Source organism: Artemia franciscana, chromosome 18, assembly GCF_032884065.1.
Source record: "Artemia franciscana chromosome 18, ASM3288406v1, whole genome shotgun sequence".
Taxonomy (NCBI): domain Eukaryota; kingdom Metazoa; phylum Arthropoda; class Branchiopoda; order Anostraca; family Artemiidae; genus Artemia; species Artemia franciscana.
The window spans coordinates 11,237,061-11,257,124 of record NC_088880.1 but is presented as its reverse complement, the minus strand read 5'-3'; the positions used below and the strand labels follow the sequence as shown (position 1 = coordinate 11,257,124).

General features: G+C 33.3%; 1 protein-coding gene across 3 annotated transcripts in view; it reads right to left on the bottom strand.

Annotated features, from left to right (window-relative positions):
• LOC136038602 (anoctamin-10-like) overlaps window positions 1-20,064 on the bottom strand; it is a 206,980-nt gene that overhangs the window by 53,706 nt on the left and 133,210 nt on the right. For all 3 annotated transcript variants that reach the window (XM_065721810.1, XM_065721812.1, XM_065721811.1), the window contains one exon: window positions 10,835-10,965. In XM_065721810.1, coding sequence (XP_065577882.1) covers window positions 10,835-10,965 — 131 coding nt within the window. The remainder of the gene's footprint in view (window positions 1-10,834; window positions 10,966-20,064) is intronic.

The following is a 20,064-nucleotide window of genomic DNA, read 5'->3' as shown; positions in this document are numbered from 1 at the left end:
ACGCTTAGATTCTGACGTAGTTCCAGTAAGGAAAGTCTTCAATGGCTCTGGTGGTGCAGCCAATAGAGGAAGTTTAACTTTTCCTGAGGCGCAACACATTCCCATTGTTTCACCATTGAATTTCAAGGCCTTGCAATAGGGACAAATTTTAGACATAGTCCCGATTTGAACACATTTACTCAAGCTATAATCATCGACTGGGCTGTACCTGAATGCCAGGCGATAACTTTCAGGTTGCTCTGATTCCTCGGCACGCTTTCTTTTCTTACTTTCTCTATCAGCAGCAAGCCTGATTTCTTGCTGTTCTTGTGATTCCTCGGCACGCCTTCTTTTTTCACTTTCTCTTTTAGCAGCAAGTCTGGTTTCATGGTGCTCTGGTAGTTCCTCGGCACGCCTTCTTTTTTCACTTTCTCTTTTAGCAGCAAGTCTGCTTTCGCGTTGCTCTGGTAGTTCCTCGGCACGCTTTATGTTCTTTCTTTCTCTATCAGCCTCAAGCCTGTTTCCTTGCTGTTCTTTTGATTCCTCGGCACGCTTTCTTTTCTGACTTTCTCTATCAGCAGCAAGTTTTTCGGCATAGACTCTTTGAGCATCTTCCTCGGCTGTTGCCATTGTAAGTTCATCAGTCATTTTAAAGTTAAACATTAATAGATTTCTACGAGAACGCATGTCTTAAATATCTTTAATGACGTCACCGTCATAACAAAAATGACGACAACTAACTTCATGACGTCAGTCAACACACAAACATGAAGCGCCACCCCAACACCTAGTTGGTGGGGCGCTTCGCGCCCCCCCAAGCCCCCCCGCGCGCCTAAGTCGTTACGCGCCATATTAGTTACGCGCCATTGTAGTTGTGTCCCTGTGTCCCACCTGTGAATATAGATAGATTTATATATGTGTTTCAAACAACTAAAAAATTGCGAATATACAACATTCTTGGCTTTCCCATTGTCTGTCCATATACAAAGCCGTATGTACTAATAATGACGTCATATGCAAACGCTCTTTTTACAAACAAACAAACATGCATACACACAACTCGTTTTTATATAGATAGATAGATAGATAGATACAATACAAATTAACTACGTAAAACTTGTGAATATACAACAGTCTTCGCTGTCCCATTGTCTGTGCGTATAAATAGATTGTCAGGTTTACCGACCCTCAAAGATGCAACATACAATTGTACATTGGTAAAGCAATCTGTATTAAGATCTATACCGCATTTTTCTAGTGATTGCCCTTGAGCTTTGTTGATGGTGGTTGTAAATGCTAATCGAATTGGGAATTGCAATCTTTTAAATTGAAAAAGCAGATCCGTTGGATTCATGGGAATGCGAGGAATAAGAACAGCCTCACCCTCATAAGGCCCTGTCAAGATTGTGGCCTCTATTAGGTTTTCCATTGTTTTTTTTACGGCAAGTCGCGTGCCATTGCAAAGCTTTGGTGGGTTGATATTTCTTAAAAGTATTATTGGTACGCCTATTTTTAGTTGTAGCACGTGTGGTGGAAACCCTGAAGGATCTATGGAATTTAAAAATTCAGATGGATAATTAACCGCTTCATTTGGTTCCAAAATACAAATTAACTGCGTAAAACTTGCGAATATAGCTTTGTTAATGGTGATTGCAAATGCTAATCAAATTGGGAATTGCAATCTTTTAAATTGAAAAGGCAGATCCGTTGGAATCATGGGAATGCGAGGAATAAGAACAGCCTCACCCTCAAAAGGCCCTGTCAAGATTGTGGCCTCTATTAGGTTTTCCATTGTTTTTTTTTACGGCAAGTCGAGTGCCATTGCAAAGCTTTGGTGGGTTTATATTTCTTAAAAGTATTAAAACAATATTGTTGATTTCGTGGACGTCTATATTTTTGGGTGCGAGAATCGCTCTTTCACTTAGCCATTTATTATTTTTATAATTTTTTAGAATATTCGGAAATACTTTTTCAATCAATTCATTTTTGGACGTCACTAAATTACAGAAATCAGCAGGTAGTTGTATACGTCCTGAAATTGAGTCTACTGGGAGCTTTCCGTTTCCATTTGCCAGCAATTGATCTGAAAATGTTTGACCAGAGTCATCGTTTTGCAATCGGACACGCATATTTGTAGTTAATTTTAATATTTTTACGTGTGCCCATAAATTAGAATTTTTCAGGCAAGCATTCATTTCGTCTGCAGGAGTTGATCTAGGTATTATAGGTAATGTTTGCCTGAAATCTCCCGCAAGCAATATTAATGTGCTGCCAAAGGGTTTCGACTTCCCTCTCAAATCTTTCAAGCATTGATCCAGAGCCTCGAGCGATTTTTTGTGTGCCATTGTGCACTCATCCCAAATAATAAGTTTGCATTGCTGCAATACTTTACCCATCCCAGATGATTTGGAAATATTGCACGTGGGAGTTTCTGTAGAATGCAAATTCAGAGGCAATTTCAAAGCGGAATGAGCAGTTCTTCCACCAGGCAGCAATGTTGCGGCTATTCCGGACGACGCAATTGCCAACGCTATATCATTTTTTGATCGAATTGATGCCAGAATCAGTTTTATCACAAACGTTTTACCAGTACCTCCTGGCGCATCCAAAAAGAAAATTTCTCCAACGTTGTTATCGACACAATGCATTATCGTATCATAAATGTCTTTTTGTTCCGACGTTAACTTGGAAATGTTATTTTGTACATACGACAATAGATCACTCGTACTGTAACTTTGTTCACGATCGAATTCTACACATGTTGAAACAGCAGCGATACGGTTAGGTGAAGGCATTCCCAAATCCTGAAGAGGTTTGTTTGCCATACGTACGCACAAATCTTCTATAACAACTAAAGTGTAGTTATAAATTTCTGATGTAAAATCAAAAGTCATAAATGACGTCTCTAACTGTTTTCGATGCAGTATATCTTCGGACATGACGTCAGCCGACACAGAAACATGACGTCACCTGATCCACAGATCCACAGAAAGACAACTTATTTTTATATATATAGATATAGATATATATATATACTAGATGTTGGGGTGGCGCTTCGCGCCACCCCAACACCTAGTTGGTGGGGCGCTTCGCGCCCCCCCAAGCCCCCCCGCGCGCATAAGTCGTTACGCGCCATATTAGTTATGCGCCATTGTAGTTGTGTCCCTGTGTCCCACCTGTGAATATAGATAGATTTATATATGTGTTTCAAACTACGCAAAAATTGCGAATAAACAACATTCTTGGCTTTCCCATTGTCTGTGCATATGCAAAGCCGTATGTACTAATAATGACGTCATATACAAACGCTCTTTTTACAAACAAACAAACATGCATCCACATAACTCGTTTTTATATAGATAGATACAATACAAATTAACTGCGTAAAACTTGCGAATAAACAACATTCTTCGCTGTCCAATTGTCGCTGCATATAAATACATTGTCAGGTTTACCGACCCTCGAACATGCAACGTACAATTGTCCATGGGAAAAACAATCAGGATTAAGATCTATACCACATTTTTCTAATGATTGACCTTGAGCTTTGTTAATGGTGATTGCAAATACTAATCGAATTGGGAATTGCAATCTTTTAAATTGAAAAAGCAGATCCGTTGGAATCATGGGAATGCGAGGAATAAGAACAGCCTCACCCTCATAAGGCCCTGTCAAGATTGTGGCCTCTATTAGGTTTTCCATTGTTTTTTTTTACGGCAAGTCGCGTGCCATGGCAAAGCTTTGGTGGGTTGATATTTCTTAAAAGTATTATTGGTAAGCCTATTTTTAGTTGTAGCACGTGTGGTGGAAACCCTGAAGGATCTATGGAATTTAAAAATTCAGATGGATAATTAACCGCTTCATTTGGTTCCAAAACTGTGTCGACTGACTTGTAAAGGACTGCCTGGTCTCGAATCTTGTTCAAAACAATATTGTTGATTTCGTGGACGTCTATATTTTTGGGTGCGAGAATCGCTAAAAATTCAGATGGATAATTAACCGCTTCATTTGGTTCCAAAACTGTGTCGACTGACTTGTAAAGGACTGCCTGGTCTCGAATCTTGTTCAAAACAATATTGTTGATTTCGTGGACGTCTATATTTTTGGGTGCGAGAATCGCTCTTTCACTTAGCCATTTATTATTTTTATAATTTTTTAGAATATTCGGAAATACTTTTTCAATCAATTCATTTTTGGACGTCACTAAATTACAGAAATCAGCAGGTAGTTGTATACGTCCTGAAATTGAGTCTACTGTTTGACCAGAGTCATCGTTTTGCAATCGGACACGCATATTTGTAGTTAATTTTAATATTTTTACGTGTGCTTATAAATTAGAATTTTTTAGGCAAGCATTCATTTCGTCTGCAGGAGTTAAACTACGTAAAAATTGCGAATATACAACATTCTTGGCTTTCCCATTGTCTCTGCATATACAAAGCCGTATGTACTAATAATGACATCATATGCAAACGCTCTTTTTACAAACAAACAAACATGCATACATACAACTCGTTTTTATATAGATAGATAGATAGATAGATAGATAAAATACAAATTAACTGCGTAAAACTTGCGAATATACAACATTCTTCGCTGTCCAATTGTCGCTGCATATAAATAGATTGTCAGGTTTACCGACCCTCGAACATGCAACGTACAATTGTCAATGGGAAAAACAATCAGTATTAAGATCTATACCACATTTTTCTAATGATTGACCTTGAGCTTTGTTAATGGTGATTGCAAATGCTAATCGAATTGGGAATTGCAATCTTTTAAATTGAAAAGGCAGATCCGTTGGAATCTTGGGAATGCGAGGAATAAGAATTCTATCACTGATGAAGTACAATTGTAAAAATTTATGATTCTCGCCTGAGAATGGTAGAAGAGACCCTGCTCTATTATTGCCCTCATAAATTTGCCCTTTTACTTTGAAAGTAGACATAAATTGATCTGGATTTTCAATTTGGGCTCCAAACGACGTCATTTGGAAACATGAGTTGTATTTTCTGATTCATTTATATTCCTTATGTCCCGGTGTCCCGGTCGTCATTTATATCCCCCTGTTTTATATCCAGCTTATTTTTCAGTTTTTTCCTTTTTTTTAGTTTTTTTTTACTTTTTTAGTTCTTTTAGTTTTTACGTTTTTTAGTTTTTTTTAGTTTTTTAGATGATTTTTTTTTTTAGTTTTTTACCTTTTTTCTTTTTAGTTTTTATTGGTTTTTACCTTTTTTTAGCTTTTTATCTTTTTTATTTTTTTTTATTTTTATTTTTAATTTTATTAGTATTCTTTTTCTCTTCTATTTTTCATTTTTCCTTTTTTTTAGTTTTTTTTAGTTTTTAGTTTTTTAAGTTTTTTCCTTTTTTTAGTTTCTTTAGTTTTTTTAGTTTTTCGGCTTTTTAATTTTTTTATTAGTTTTTAGTTTTTTTTGTAGTTTTTGCCTTTTTTTAGTTTTTTCAGTTTTTTTTTTAGTTTTTAGTTTTTTACCTTTTTTAGCCTAACCAGGATTTGAACCTGGGACCTTCATTCTCCGTTCTGACACCCTCTCTCACCGAGTGACTACTCCAGCATGTTCATTTTGGTGTTTTAAATGGTATATTATTAACCAAATTAATGTGTTTTACAATATACTAAGCATCGTCATAACAAAAATGACGGCAACTAATTTCATGACGTCAGCCGAAACATGACGTCACCTGATCCACAGATCCACAGACCCACAGACAGACAGACAACTTATTTTTATATATATAGATATATATATATATATATATATATATATATATATATATATATATATATATATATATATATATATATATATATATATAATATATATATATATATATATATATATATATATATAATATATATATATATAAACATATATATATATATATATATATATATATATATATATATATATATATATATATATATATGTTTATACATATATATATATATATATATATATATATATATATATATATATATATATATATATATATATATATATATATATATATATATATATATATATATATATATATATGTTTATATATATATGTTTTTATATATATATATATATATATATATATATATATATATATATATATATATATATATATATATATATATATATATATATATATATATATATATATATATATATATATATATATATGTGTGTGTGTGTGAGTGTGTGTATATATGTTTATGTGTGTATATATGTATATATATATATATATATATATATATATATATATATATATATATATATATATATATATATATATATATATATATATATATATATATATATATATAATTTATTTATAACCCACAAAGTACATTAAACTGTGGAGTAAACACACAAAAAAGAAAAAACAAGACAAAAAACATAACAACATAAATAACATAGCAGCATAACAACATACAACATAAATAAATTACCTCCATTCAAAAAATGCCCAAAGAGGGTCAAAAACACCGATCATTTGCCGAGTTTTAAGACATATATCTTTAGATAAATGTTTCAGTCGCGAGGGCGCATCAACGATGTCAAATTTAGAGACGACTGTATGATTCCGACACCACCGAGGCAGACGCAGCAAATACTTGCAATACTTAAAATATCCTGAGCGTATTTTCTTTGTATCCTTCTTGCGAAGGAGGAAAGCAAAACCAGAAAGATAAAAAACAGCAGGGGCACAAAAACTAGAATAAAGACGGCATAGTCCATTTCGGTTATACCGACCACGATTTGGTGAAATTTTCGCGTATCCAACCCGCATACTTTTCAGCACGCTGGACGTAATAGCGGAGCAAGTAGACAAAAGTGACGTGGAAAAAGAGAGACCCAACCATTTAATACTTGCTGAACATGGCATAGTTGAAGAACCCAAGCAAAGAGGTGATGCTGGTGGAGGACTCCCAAAACACAAAAACTCACATTTGGAGGCATTAACTGAAAGGCCTACTGTGGATAGTGCGGCTGAAAGCCGGTAGAAGTTGGTAATTAGACTATTTTTTGTCCGGCTAAGAAGCAGAACATCATCAGCATATGCAACGTGACTAACGCCTAAATTATCATTGTAAAAAATTGACGGTTGAAGACGTTGGAGACACGAAGCTAAAACACATTTAAAAATGCTCGGGGATAACACGGAACCTTGCCTAACGCCTTTTTTAACAGGAATATACTCCCCTACCGTACCATTCCACTTCACCCTAACTGAAGAATTAGCATACCAATACTTAAGCACGGAAACAATAGAAAGGTTAACACCCGAGGCTACTAGAGAAAACAAAGCATTTGAATGAATTACATTATCAAAAGCACTAGATATGTCAACAGTCAAACAATACAGGGGACTTTTTTGAGCAACAGCTTGTTTCATTAGCCGACCCAAAATATGGTGAGCTTGAAAACAGCCCATACCTTTTCTAAAACCAAGCTGGAAGGGTGTAAAATTGCACTTGGAGTTAATGGCCGGTAGCAGTACATATTCAAATAGCTTACTATCAAAACAAGACACAGTGATAGGACGATTGTTAGAGCAAGCACTGGGGTCCTTACCCCTCTTGACTATGGGAGATATACAACCGGACAAAAAATTATCTGACACAACGGACTGTGCCAAACACATCTGAAACAATAATTGCAAATGCTTCAGCAGTTCAGGACAATCATAAGCAAAAAACTTGAAGCAAAGACCATCACTATCGAGAGACTCAGACTTATTCACTTGCATAACAGCTCGGAGTATAACACCAGATTCCACCGACATCACTTGAGATTGGTTGATACGAATTGGGAAGATTGAGTTGACAAGCTTTGTAAAATGATTTTGGAGATTAATATTAAACGAAAGCAAAATATTTTTATAATGAGAAACGAAGTCACATAGCCGAAGAGACGAATTAATTGGAGGTGAACACTTAACACTGTTTATAACACGATCCCAGGATTTCTTGTCACAAGGACCATCCCAGGCATTCAGTCTCGCTCTACGCAGGGAATATTTGTACTCTCGTTAGGTTTTCTGTTTTATTTGATGTACTGAACCAGAAGAAGGACGATTACAGGCTATCCACATACGGAGCCAGAACTTAGCTTTTTGTTTAGCTATCTTCACTTTAGGATCAACTTTCCAAAAGGGATTGCGAGTACCCGTTCGCACGCACTCGGAGAGTACAGCTGTTTTAGCGGCAGACTTTAGACAGAACACTATTTGCTGATAATACGAGTTGATATCTATCCGAGTTGAAGTTGTAGATACAGATGTTTGCAATAAGTGGAAAGGCACTTTAATGGATGATAATAACTGGGACAATGTCAATACATAAAGTGGAACATTGGTATTTTCCCAATTTAACTTTGAGAACCACTTGGGAGAGTTACGTTGCACAGAGGTCGCCATGGAGCAAGATAGTTGGCACGTGATTGGTAAATGATCGTCGTCGATTTTAGAGTCTTCCACATGAACTATTGATGAAAGTAGAGTTGAATCTGACACAATTACATGATCAAGGTTGGAAGTAAGACCACCACGATTGTGAATATAAGTAAATAGAAGATATTTATCAGCAAGATGGAATCCTCCAGGTAGTGAATTGAGAAAGATTTCAGATCGGTCGGAATTAGATAATAAGTCAGTGTTCATGTCGCCGGCGAGAACCCATTTGGTATTTTGTTTTGAAAGGTCGCTAAGTAGTGTTCGTAGGCGATTACATGCTTGTGAAAAACTAGACAATGACTGCACAGTCTTTTTATTACAGGGGAAATAAATGTTTATAAATGCGGTATCACCACATTTTATCGCTAAGATGTTAGCGTCGCTTTGCAATAATATCGGCTGAGTCTTGTGTCTGAAATAGATGGCCAGACCTCCTGATGGTCTTCCACGGTTTTTTTGGGCGGCTCTCAAGAAGGTATAATGGGTCCGAGAACGCTTTAGGCTATCAACATTCACTTTAGAGAGAAGGTGCTCCTGTAGAAAAACAATATCATTTTCAAGTAGCTCACTTATCAGTAGATCCTTGTCTTTTGTACCATTAATATTAAGGGAAACAAAGCTAAACGGAGTTTGAGCATTCATTTATTAGCGTTGTTGAGAGCCAATCGGAGAACTTTGCATTTCAGGCTAAAACTTACGTGTTCCATAGTGCAATTTGCACATTTTGGTGAGGCTTGGCAAGGGTATTCCTTGGAATTCACACGAGGGCCAGAACATCTGGAACACTTGGGATGTGCTGGTGAGCTGGGACAAGCTCCAATCAGGTGATCAGTACTTTGACAGCGAAAGCATCGACGCGGAATGGATTGAAAGGGCTTAGCGCGAAAAATTTCATACCCAATACGGATTCCCGACTCCAGAACCGCGTTCAGAGCGGTTTTGTCGACGAACTCGAGGCGAAAAGTACGAGAGTCGCCGATTTGACTAGCACTAATAAGTCCTTCCACTGAGGCCTCCAAATCAGCTCTTGAATAATTATGGGGTATATCCCGGACCACAGCTAAAGGCTTTTTATCAATCACTCTGGCTCCAACGATAGGGATGGAGCTAGTAACAGCTTCAGCAAGCGAGTCGGCTGAGCGCTTATCACGTACCATCACAACCCAGCTTTTGCTATGTGGCTTAGATTTTAGACTTATGATTCCGTCATGACAATCCAACGTTTCGAGCTTGACTTTTTTTATCTCAATCATTTTTGTTTACTTTTTTTATTCTTTTTTTCCAAAATTTTTGTGTTTTCGACCTTCTTTGCTGTATCATTTATTGGCATTATTTTTCTTTTTCTTTTTGCTAGAAGCAGTTCTTATGTTCTTCTCCGTATTATTTTTTAAATTGTTGTTATTCTACTTTTTTCTCTACGTTCTTCTTTTTACAAGAAGTTTTGCGATTCTTACCTTCTTTGCTGTATCATTTTATGCATGTTTTATTTATTTTTTTCAAAAGTTTACCGTTTCTGATTTTCTTTTCTGTAGCATTTTTCCTTTACTTTCTTATATTTATAATTACCAGAATTTTCGTGTTTTCGATCTTATTTGCTCTATCATTTATTGGCATTATTTTCTTCTTCTTCTTTAGCTAGAAGCAGTTCTTATGTTCTTCTCTGTATTATTTTTTAAATTGTTATTATTCCACTTTTTTCTTCTATAGTCTTCTTTTTACCAGAAGCTTTACGATTCTTACCTTCTTTGCTGTATAATTTTTCTGTATGTTTTTTTTTATCCGTAGCTTCCCGTTTCTGATTTTCTTTTCTGTATCATTTTTCCTTTACTTTCTTATATTTATATTTACCAGAATTTTTGTGTTTTCGATTTTCTTTGCTCTATCATTTATTGGCATTATTTTTCTTCTTCTTCTTTAGCTAGAAGCAGTTCTTATGTTCTTCTCCGTATTATATTTTAAATTGATATTATTCCATTTTTTTCTTCTATATTCTTCTTTTTACCAGAAGTTTTACGATTCTTACCTTCTTTGCTGTATCATTTTTTGTATGTTTTATTCCTTTTTTATCAGATGCTTCCCGTTTCTGATTTTCTTTTCTGTATCATTTCTCCTTTACTTTTTTTTTATTTTTATTTACTTGAATTTTCGTGTTTTCGATCTTCTTTACTCTATCATTTATTCACATTGTTTTTCTTCTTCTTTTTTTACCATTTATTGTGCGGAATTTATAATTTCCACATTTTGTATTTTTAACATCAAGTGTCTAAAAATCGCAAGAAGTTGAACCGTTCTGTTCCCTGCTGATTTACCTCGCCATGGAGCCTTGCAGAGGACAATAACATTGCTCAAACCATTTTTTTTTTTAATTCTTGATGAACATAAATCGACTTACCATTCTGAGCATTTCCATATTTTGGAGGTAGAAGGCGATGTAAAAAAGGGACATGAAGTTGTTAACAAATTCAAAAAGAACCAGTTTGACGACTCTATTCCTCTCAAATTGGGATTCAGTACGATGATTCTCTGAAACATTTGATTAATTATTAGATAATTAGTGATTCTTTTTATTTATTAGCATTCTAATAAGATAATCAATTTCCGTTAAAAATTATCACTTCATTGTTACTACTAGAAGAAGCAAAAAGTTGTAGAAGTTCACCCGTGTCACGACTCTACCACTAGTTAGATGACAACTCTACCTATACTGATTATGACCTATATTATCGGCCTATTATGATAGGCCAATAAGTATCTCGGCCTGGCCCCTCCTCTTGATTTTGAAAATAAATTTTTCATGTTTGATTAAAAGAAAAACAGCTAAAAACACATCGAAAAATTGTTTATACACATTCATAGTACGTTTTTACGAGTCTATTGACTTATTTAGAATACAAGGAATAAGCATGAAGTATTATTAATTCCTTCAACAAATGAAAAACATAATGTTGATTGTTCTTATCTTTTATATATTACAGAGCTGCTCCCCCAAAAGTAGAAGTTCAAGGTTATCTGTAAGCGAAAGCAGAAATTTACGCTAAGAAGGGGTATTTCCATTATTAAAAAAACTAACAGTTTCATTCAATGAAGTTAAAAAAAAATGTTGAACATTTTTAGTCAAAATTATTGTAGGAGGATGTCAATCGTTGGGGAACACGCCAAGCAATTAATATGGAATCCTGTGATTTCCCACCATTAAAATTTCCATCTGATTCGAGTAGTGATAAAAGCGATTTTCTGCATTCTAGTAATTCTACTGCATGAGAATAACCAGTTTTTTTCCATTGATGGCAGTGTTGGCTCCAATCATTCCTCCAATAGGCTACATGAGGTGCCTTTAGAAATGCCTTTAGAAAAAGCAGAATCCTGTGAAAATAGAATCCTGTAGAAAAATACTTGCGAATTAGGCTATCGCACTGATTGTCATAAGACGTAGAAGACGGAAAAACAAGATACTTGATACTGTCAAACTAGGGACGAAGAGAAGATGGTGGATCAGGTCAACAGGGCAGGCAGGCTAGACTAGGTATCTTTTCTTCTTTTTTTCTTGTGTAAGGCAAAAACTTGAAGAATTAAACTTTTCGATTAAAAAATTCAGACTACAAAACATCCCAAATAAAACAAACCAAAAAAAAATTACACATAAAGCCCACACACTGTAGTCATACTATCTTTTATGAAAAAAGAAAAAAAACTAAAAAAAAAGAATAAAAAAGAAAAAAGGAAAAACTAAAAAGAAAAAATACAAAAACTAAAGAAAAAGAAAAAAGAAAAAGAAAAAAAGAAAACACAAAAAAAGAAAAAACAAAAAGTAAAGGAGAAAAAAAACTGAAAAAAGAAAACAACTAAAAAAGAAAAAAAGAAAAAAAAGAAACTAAGAAAAAGAAAAAATTAAAAAAGAAAAAAAGGAAAAACTAAAAAAAAACTAAAAAAGGAAAACTAAAAAAAGAAAAACTAAAAAAAAGACAAAGACAAAAACTAATGAATAAGAAAAAAGAAAAACTTAAAAAAACGAAAAAGACTAAAAAAGAAAAAAAGAAAAAAGCAGTCAAAAAATAAAAAAATAAAAAAAATAGGTAAAAAAACTAAAAAAAAGAGAAAAAACTAGAAAGAAATAAAAAAAAACTAAAAAATTAAAAATTAAAAAAAGAAGAAACTAAAAAAGAAAAAAACTAAAAAATAAAAAAAATAAAAACTTAAAAAAGATAAAAAGACAAAAACTAAAGAAAAAAAAAGAAAAAGAAAAAAAGAGAAAAAAACTAAAAAAATACTAAAAAAGAAAAAAATTTAAAAAAAATTAAAAACCTAAATTAGGTAAAAAGCTAGAAAAACTAAAACGAAAAAAACTCAATTAAAAATACAAAATAAAAGAAATAAAAAGGAAAAAATGTCCTTTAATTAAAACCTAAATTAAATCCTAATTAAAATTAATTAATTAAATTTTTAAATTAATAAATTTTAATAGATTTTAATAAAAATTTTAATAAAAAAATTAATAAATTTTTAAATTAATTAATTAATAAATTAAAATTAAAAACCTAAATTAGGTAAAAAGCTAGAAAAACTAAAACGAAAAAAACTAAAAAAAAATACAAAACAAAAGAAATAAAAAGGAAAAAATTTAAAAGAAACTAAAAAAAAGGAAAAAGAAAAAAGAAAAAATAAAATAAATATAATATTATAAATTAAAATTAATTACAAAAATAAGTATAATAAAAAAAGGAAAAACTAAAAATTAAAAAATCAAAAACCAAAAAAAAGACCAAAAGACAAAAAGTAAACAAAAAAAAAGAAAAAAAATTAAAAAATCAAAAAGGAAAAAGGGAAAAAATCTAAAAATGACATCATATTCAATATGACGTAAAAAAACTTAAAAAGATAACCAAGTTGGAGAAATTTTCTTCTTAGAGGCACCAGGAGGTACGGGCAAAACGTTTCTAATAAGATTGATTCGATCAAAAATGACATAGCGTTGGCCCTTACGTCGTCCGGAATCCCCGCAACTTTGCTGCCTGGTGGGAGAACTGCTCATTCCGCTTTGAAATTGCCTCTGAATATGCAATCTACAGCAACCCCCACGTGCAACATTTCCAAATCATCTGGGATAGGTAAAGTATTGCAGCAATGCAAGTTTATTGTTTAGGACGAGTGAACAATAGCACAAAAAATCGCTCGAGGCTCTTGACCGATCATTGTAAGATTTGCGAGGAAATTCCAAACCCTTTGGCAGCAAATTAATATTGCTTGCGGGAGTTTCAGGCAGTATTATTCCTAGATCGACACTTGCGGACGAAATGAAGGCTTGCCTTAAAAATTCTAATTTATGGGTACACGTATTGACATTAAAACTAACTATAAATATGCGCGTCCGATTGCAAAACGATCAGCCTGCTGAAATATTTTCAGATCAATTGCTGGCAATTGGAAACGAAGAGCTCCAAATCGACACAATTTCAGGACGTATACAACTGCCTTCTGAATTATGTAATTTAGTGAAGTCAAAAAATGATTTGGTTGGAAATATATTTCCAAATATATTGCACATGGTAAAGATAAAATTCAAACTATTTTAAGAGATAAAAAATATTTACCGCAATTTGAGTGAAAAAGTTTTCTCTAAACTACAACCGCTACTTTATTTGGTTGAAATTAGTAGGACTTCAATGTCAAGACAGACCCCCTAAAACTTAAAACGAACAGAAATTATTCCGTATATGAAAGGGGTTGTCCCCTCCTCAACGCCCCGTTCATTACGCTAAAGTTTGACTCTTTGTCACAGCTCTAATGTTTTAAACAATAAAAACACTTTAGCGTAAAGAGCGACGCGTTGAGGAGGGGACAGGGTCAATATGCTGGTCTCCAGCATATTGGCCAATTAAGATTCAAAGAGGCAAATGCCAATGCCAAGTATTTCGAGACTAAGAAATTGGCTTGGCAGGAATTAAAATTTGAGATGAGTGCAGTAGAAATTGGAAGCAAAAAAATGGAAGCATAAATCCTGATTGTTTGATTGTTTTAACCAAGCAATCATATACCATTTAGTATGCTTATATGAATTTCTTATAAGATAAGTAGACGAATATTGTGAAGGTAAACATGACCAAAAGCTGTTAGTCATAGCTAAATGCCCAAAACAAAAGATAACATCTGCCACCTTATCTCAAATGGATTAGAAAGTGAGAAAAATTCCAGCGGTTGGTTTTATTCATTGTTATCCTTTACAAATAACTATAAGCAAGATAAGAAACATCTGAGAGTCCAATAAAATAATTTCATCTAATTTCATCTAAAATACCAGAAATGCACATTTAGAATATACTAGGTGATAAAACCCCTCCCTGCTTGACACCTCGACATAATAGAGTTTAATTTGGCGATTTGGTCAGGTTGATCAAGGGGGTGCACAAAATTTGACTGTGTTTTTTGACCCAAAACAGCTGATATTTCTCTGTTATCATATATATATACCATTTTTATTTTGTATTTCAAAAATATTACAAGTGAATTTCTTTTGCTATTGGCTTGAAAAAATCATCTGGTGATATTATGTTTAATTGTGCACTTTTGTTAGTAAAAGTCAGCCATCATCACTCAGGATCAACACAGATCCATTGGACCTTATCGCTCTGAAGTGCGAATTAAGGTAATTAAGGCAATATAAGTGATACTAAAATTCACAAAAAATTACTTGGTCAATAAAAGCTCAAGATTCCTTAGATTACCTAAAAAAAAGCACTTATTTCAGAATCTATCTGATCGTTACAAGATTTCCAAACAGGACAATTCGTTGTTATATCGGATGCCTCAACCAAGGGAATTGGGGCTATATATATATATATATATATATATATATATATATATATATATATATATATATATATATATATATATATATATATATATATATATATATATATATATATATATATATATATATAATATATATATATATATATATATATATATATATATATATATATATATATATATATATATATATATATATGTATATATACATATATATATATATATATATATATATATATATATATATATATATATGTATGTATGTATATGTATATGTATATATATATATATATATATATATATATATATATATATATATATATATATATATATATATATATATATATATATATATATATATATATATATATTATATATATATATATATATATATATTATAATATATATATATATATATATATTTTATATTTATATATATATAATTATTATATATATATATATATATATATATATATATATATATATATATATATTGGATATATATATATATATTGTAGCGGATTTTCTTAAAAATTAGCCACATGGTAAAGATGAATTCTATAATTATTAGTTCATTCAGGTTTTTTACAATGTGTTAATATTTGTGATTTGGTAAAATTTATAATATTTAGTTTACCTATTGTTGCTAAAGGGAGGGATATATTAACAGGATAAGCTTGTTTTGGTTTTACTTGGTTGTTTTACATTTGCTGTTTTTTTTTTTGTTTTTCTTTTTTTCTTTCATAGGCATGTATTTTGGGGGTGATACCTGACACGGGGATGCCATGGATATTCTGTGGTAGCCACAACACTGTGCTGGGTAGAGAATTTAGAGTGGCGAAACCCTATATAGGCCAGTGTATTCTCCTGATGAGCCCTTATGTTGGGTGTTGCCTCTGAATTATTTGTCTATATTATTTTTTCTATTGTTTGGTAAATGACGACTTATACTTATTGACGACATGACTGCCTATGCATGGATTATTCTTTATGGTTGATTGTGTGTGGCTATTCTGTTTGACCTATGTGATTGTATGGATGAGTAGGGTTAAGGCCTCATTCAAGTGCTGGTCTATATTAATCACTAATTTAGGAAAACAGTCTTCCTTTTCTCCTTCTGTCTCTCTTTTTTTTTGTGTTTGTGCTGTTGCATTGGTGATTTCTCTTTTCATGATATTAAATAAAAAAAACGAGTTTTTTTAACTGAAAGTAAGGAGTGACATTAAAACTTAAAACGCACAGAAATTACTTCGTATATGAAAGAGGCTGCTTCCTCATCAACGCCCCGCTCTTTACGCTAAAGTTTGACTCTTTCTCTCAATTCTTCTTTTTAAAACAGTAAAAAACTTTAGCGTAAAGAGCAGGGCGTTGATGAGGAAGCAGCCTCTTTCATATACGAAGTAATTTCTGGGCGTTTTAAGTTTTAATGTCGCTCCTTACTTTCAGTTAAAAAAACTCGTTTTTTTTATTTAATTTCTGAACGTTTTTGAATCAATGCATGTTTTGATTTTGGCTCTCCGCAGAGGAATAATCTAAACGAAATTTGCATATTTTTTTTTTGGGGGGGGGGGGGCTAAATGGCTTTCTCATAATTTTGATCGAATGATTTTGAGAAAAAAAGAGCGGGGGCGAAGCCTAGTTGCCCTCCGATTTTTTGGTTAATTAAAAAGGCAACTAGAACTTTTAATTTTTTACGAATCTTTTTATTGGCAAAAGATTTACGTAACTTATAAATTAGCTTACGTAAAGAACTTTTGTATTCTCATGTTTTTATTACATATATGAGGGGATTCGCCCCATCGTCAGTACCTCGCTCTTTACACTAAAGCTTAAATTTTATCCCAATTCATTAAGAATGACCCCTGAATCACAAAAGCCGTAGAATAAATAGTTGAAATTACTAAAAATACTTTAGTGTAAAGAGCTAGGTATCATAAGGAGGTGAGCCCCTTATATGGGTAATAATTTCTGTTTGTTTAAGTTTTATTGCTGTTCCTTACTTCCAACTGAAAAAGCTTTTTCACATTTATTTTTTAATTTTTTTTTAAATAATGCTAGTAAATCCTGATCTCCCTTCATGGAAGTTTTCTTCTCCCATGACAAATTCTCGATGGAAACTTCCCCCAGCATATCCCCCTCTTCTCAACCCCTCCCCCCAACCAAAAAAATCCTCCTGAAAACGCCTGTATACTTCCCAATAACCAATACTATATGTAAGCACAGGTCAAAGTTTGTAACTTGTTGCCCCTCCCACGGGGACTGTGGGGAGTAAGTCGTCCCCAAAGACATACTTATAAGGTTTTTCGACTACGCTGAATAAAATGGCTATCTCAGAATTTTGATCCGTTGACTTTGGGAAAATAATTGGCGTGGGAGGGGGCCTAGGTGCCCTCCAATTTTTTGGTCACTTAAAAAGGGCACTAGAACTTTTCATTTCCGTTAGAATGAGCCCTCTTGCAACATTCTAGGACAACTGGGTCGATACGATCACCCCTGGGAAAAAAAAAAAAATAAATAAAAAAAATAAAATAAACACGCATCCGTGATCTGCCTTCTGGCAAAAAATGCAAAATTCCACATTTTTGTAGATAGGAGCTCGAAACTTCTACAATAGGGTTCTCTGATACGCTGAATCTGATGGTGTGATTTTCGTTAAGATTCTATGACTTTTAGGGGGTGTTTCCCCCTATTTTCTAAAATAACGCAAATTTTCTCAGGCTCGTAACTTTTGATGGGTAAGACTAAACTTGATGAAACTTATATATTTAAAACCAGCATTAAAATGCGATTCTTTTGATATAGCTATTGGTATCAAAATTCAATTTTTTAGAGTTTTGGTTACTATTGAGCCGGGTCGCTCCTTACTACAGTTCGTTACCACGAACTGTTTGATATATATATATATATATATACTAGCTGTTGGGGTGGCGCGAAGCGCCACCCCAATACCTAGTTGGTGGGGCGCTTCGCGCCCCCCAAGCCCCCCCGCGCGCGTAAGTCGTTACGCGCCATATTAGTTACGCGCCATTGTAGTTGTGTCCCTGTGTCCCACCTGTGAATATAGATAGATTTATATATGTGTTTCAAACTACGTAAAAATTGCGAATATACAACATTTTTGGCTTTCCCACTACTGGAAGCTTTCCGTTTCCAATTGCCAGCAATTGATCTGAAAATGTTTGACCAGAATCATCGTTTTGCAATCGGACACGCATATTTGTAGTTAATTTTAATATTTTTACGTGTGCCCATAAATTAGAATTTTTCAGGCAAGCATTCATTTCGTCTGCAGGAGTTAAACTACGTAAAAATTGCGAATATACAACATTCTTGGCTTTTCCATTGTCTGTGCATATACAAAGCCGTATGCACTAATAATGACGTCATATGCAAACGCTCTTTTTACAAACAAACAAACATGCATACACACAACTCGTTTTTATATAGATAGATAGATAGATGGATACAATACAAATTAACTGCGTAAAACTTACGAATATACAACATTCTTCGCTGTCCAATTGTCGCTGCATATAAATAGATTGTCAGGTTTACCGACCCTCGAACATGCAACGTACAATTGTCCATGGGAAAAACAATCAGTATTAAGATCTATACCACATTTTTCTAATGATTGACCTTGAGCTTTGTTAATGGTGATTGCAAATGCTAATCGAATTGGGAATTGCAATCTTTTAAATTGAAAAGGCAGATCCGTTGGAATCATGGGAAAGCGAGGAATAAGAACAGCCTTACCCTCAAAATGCCCTGTCAAGATTGTCGCCTTTATTAGGCTTTCCATTGTTTTTTTTACGGCAAGTCGCGTGCCATTGCAAAGCTTTGGTGGGTCGCCTATTTTTAGTTGTAGCACGTGTGGTGGAAACCCTGAAAGATATATGGAATTTAAAAATTCAGATGGATAATTAACCGCTTCATTTGGTTCCAAAACTGTGTCGACTGACTTGCAAAGGACTGCCTGGTCTCGAATCTTGGTCAAAACAATATTGTTGATTTCGTGGACGTCTATATTTTTGGGTGCGAGAATCGCTCTTTCACTTAGCCATTTATTATTTTTATAATTTTTTAGAATATTCGGAAATACTTTTTCAATCAATTCATTTTTGGACGTCACTAAACTACAGAAATCAGCAGGTAGTTGTATACGTCCTGAAATTGAGTCTATCGTATCATAAATGTCTTTTTGTTCCGACGTTAACTTGTAAATGTTATTTTGTACATACGACAATAGATCACTCGTACTGTAACTTTGTTCACGATCCAATTCTACACATGTCGAAACAGCAGCGATACGGTTAGGTGAAGGCATTCCCAAATCCTGAAGAGGTTTGTTTGCCATACGTACGCACAAATCTTCTATAATAACTAAAAGCCATTTATTATTTTTATAATTTTTTAGAATATTCGGAAATACTTTTTCAATCAATTCATTTTTGGACGTCACTAAACTACAGAAATCAGCAGGTAGTTGTATACGTCCTGAAATTGAGTCTATCGTATCATAAATGTCTTTTTGTTCCGACGTTAACTTGTAAATGTTATTTTGTACATACGACAATAGATCACTCGTACTGTAACTTTGTTCACGATCCAATTCTACACATGTCGAAACAGCAGCGATACGGTTAGGTGAAGGCATTCCCAAATCCTGAAGAGGTTTGTTTGCCATACGTACGCACAAATCTTCTATAATAACTAAAGTGTCGTTATAAATTTCTGATGTAAAATCAAAAGTCATTTCTGACGTCTCTAACTGTTTTCGATGGAGTATATCTTCGGACATTTTTGACTTATATTTTT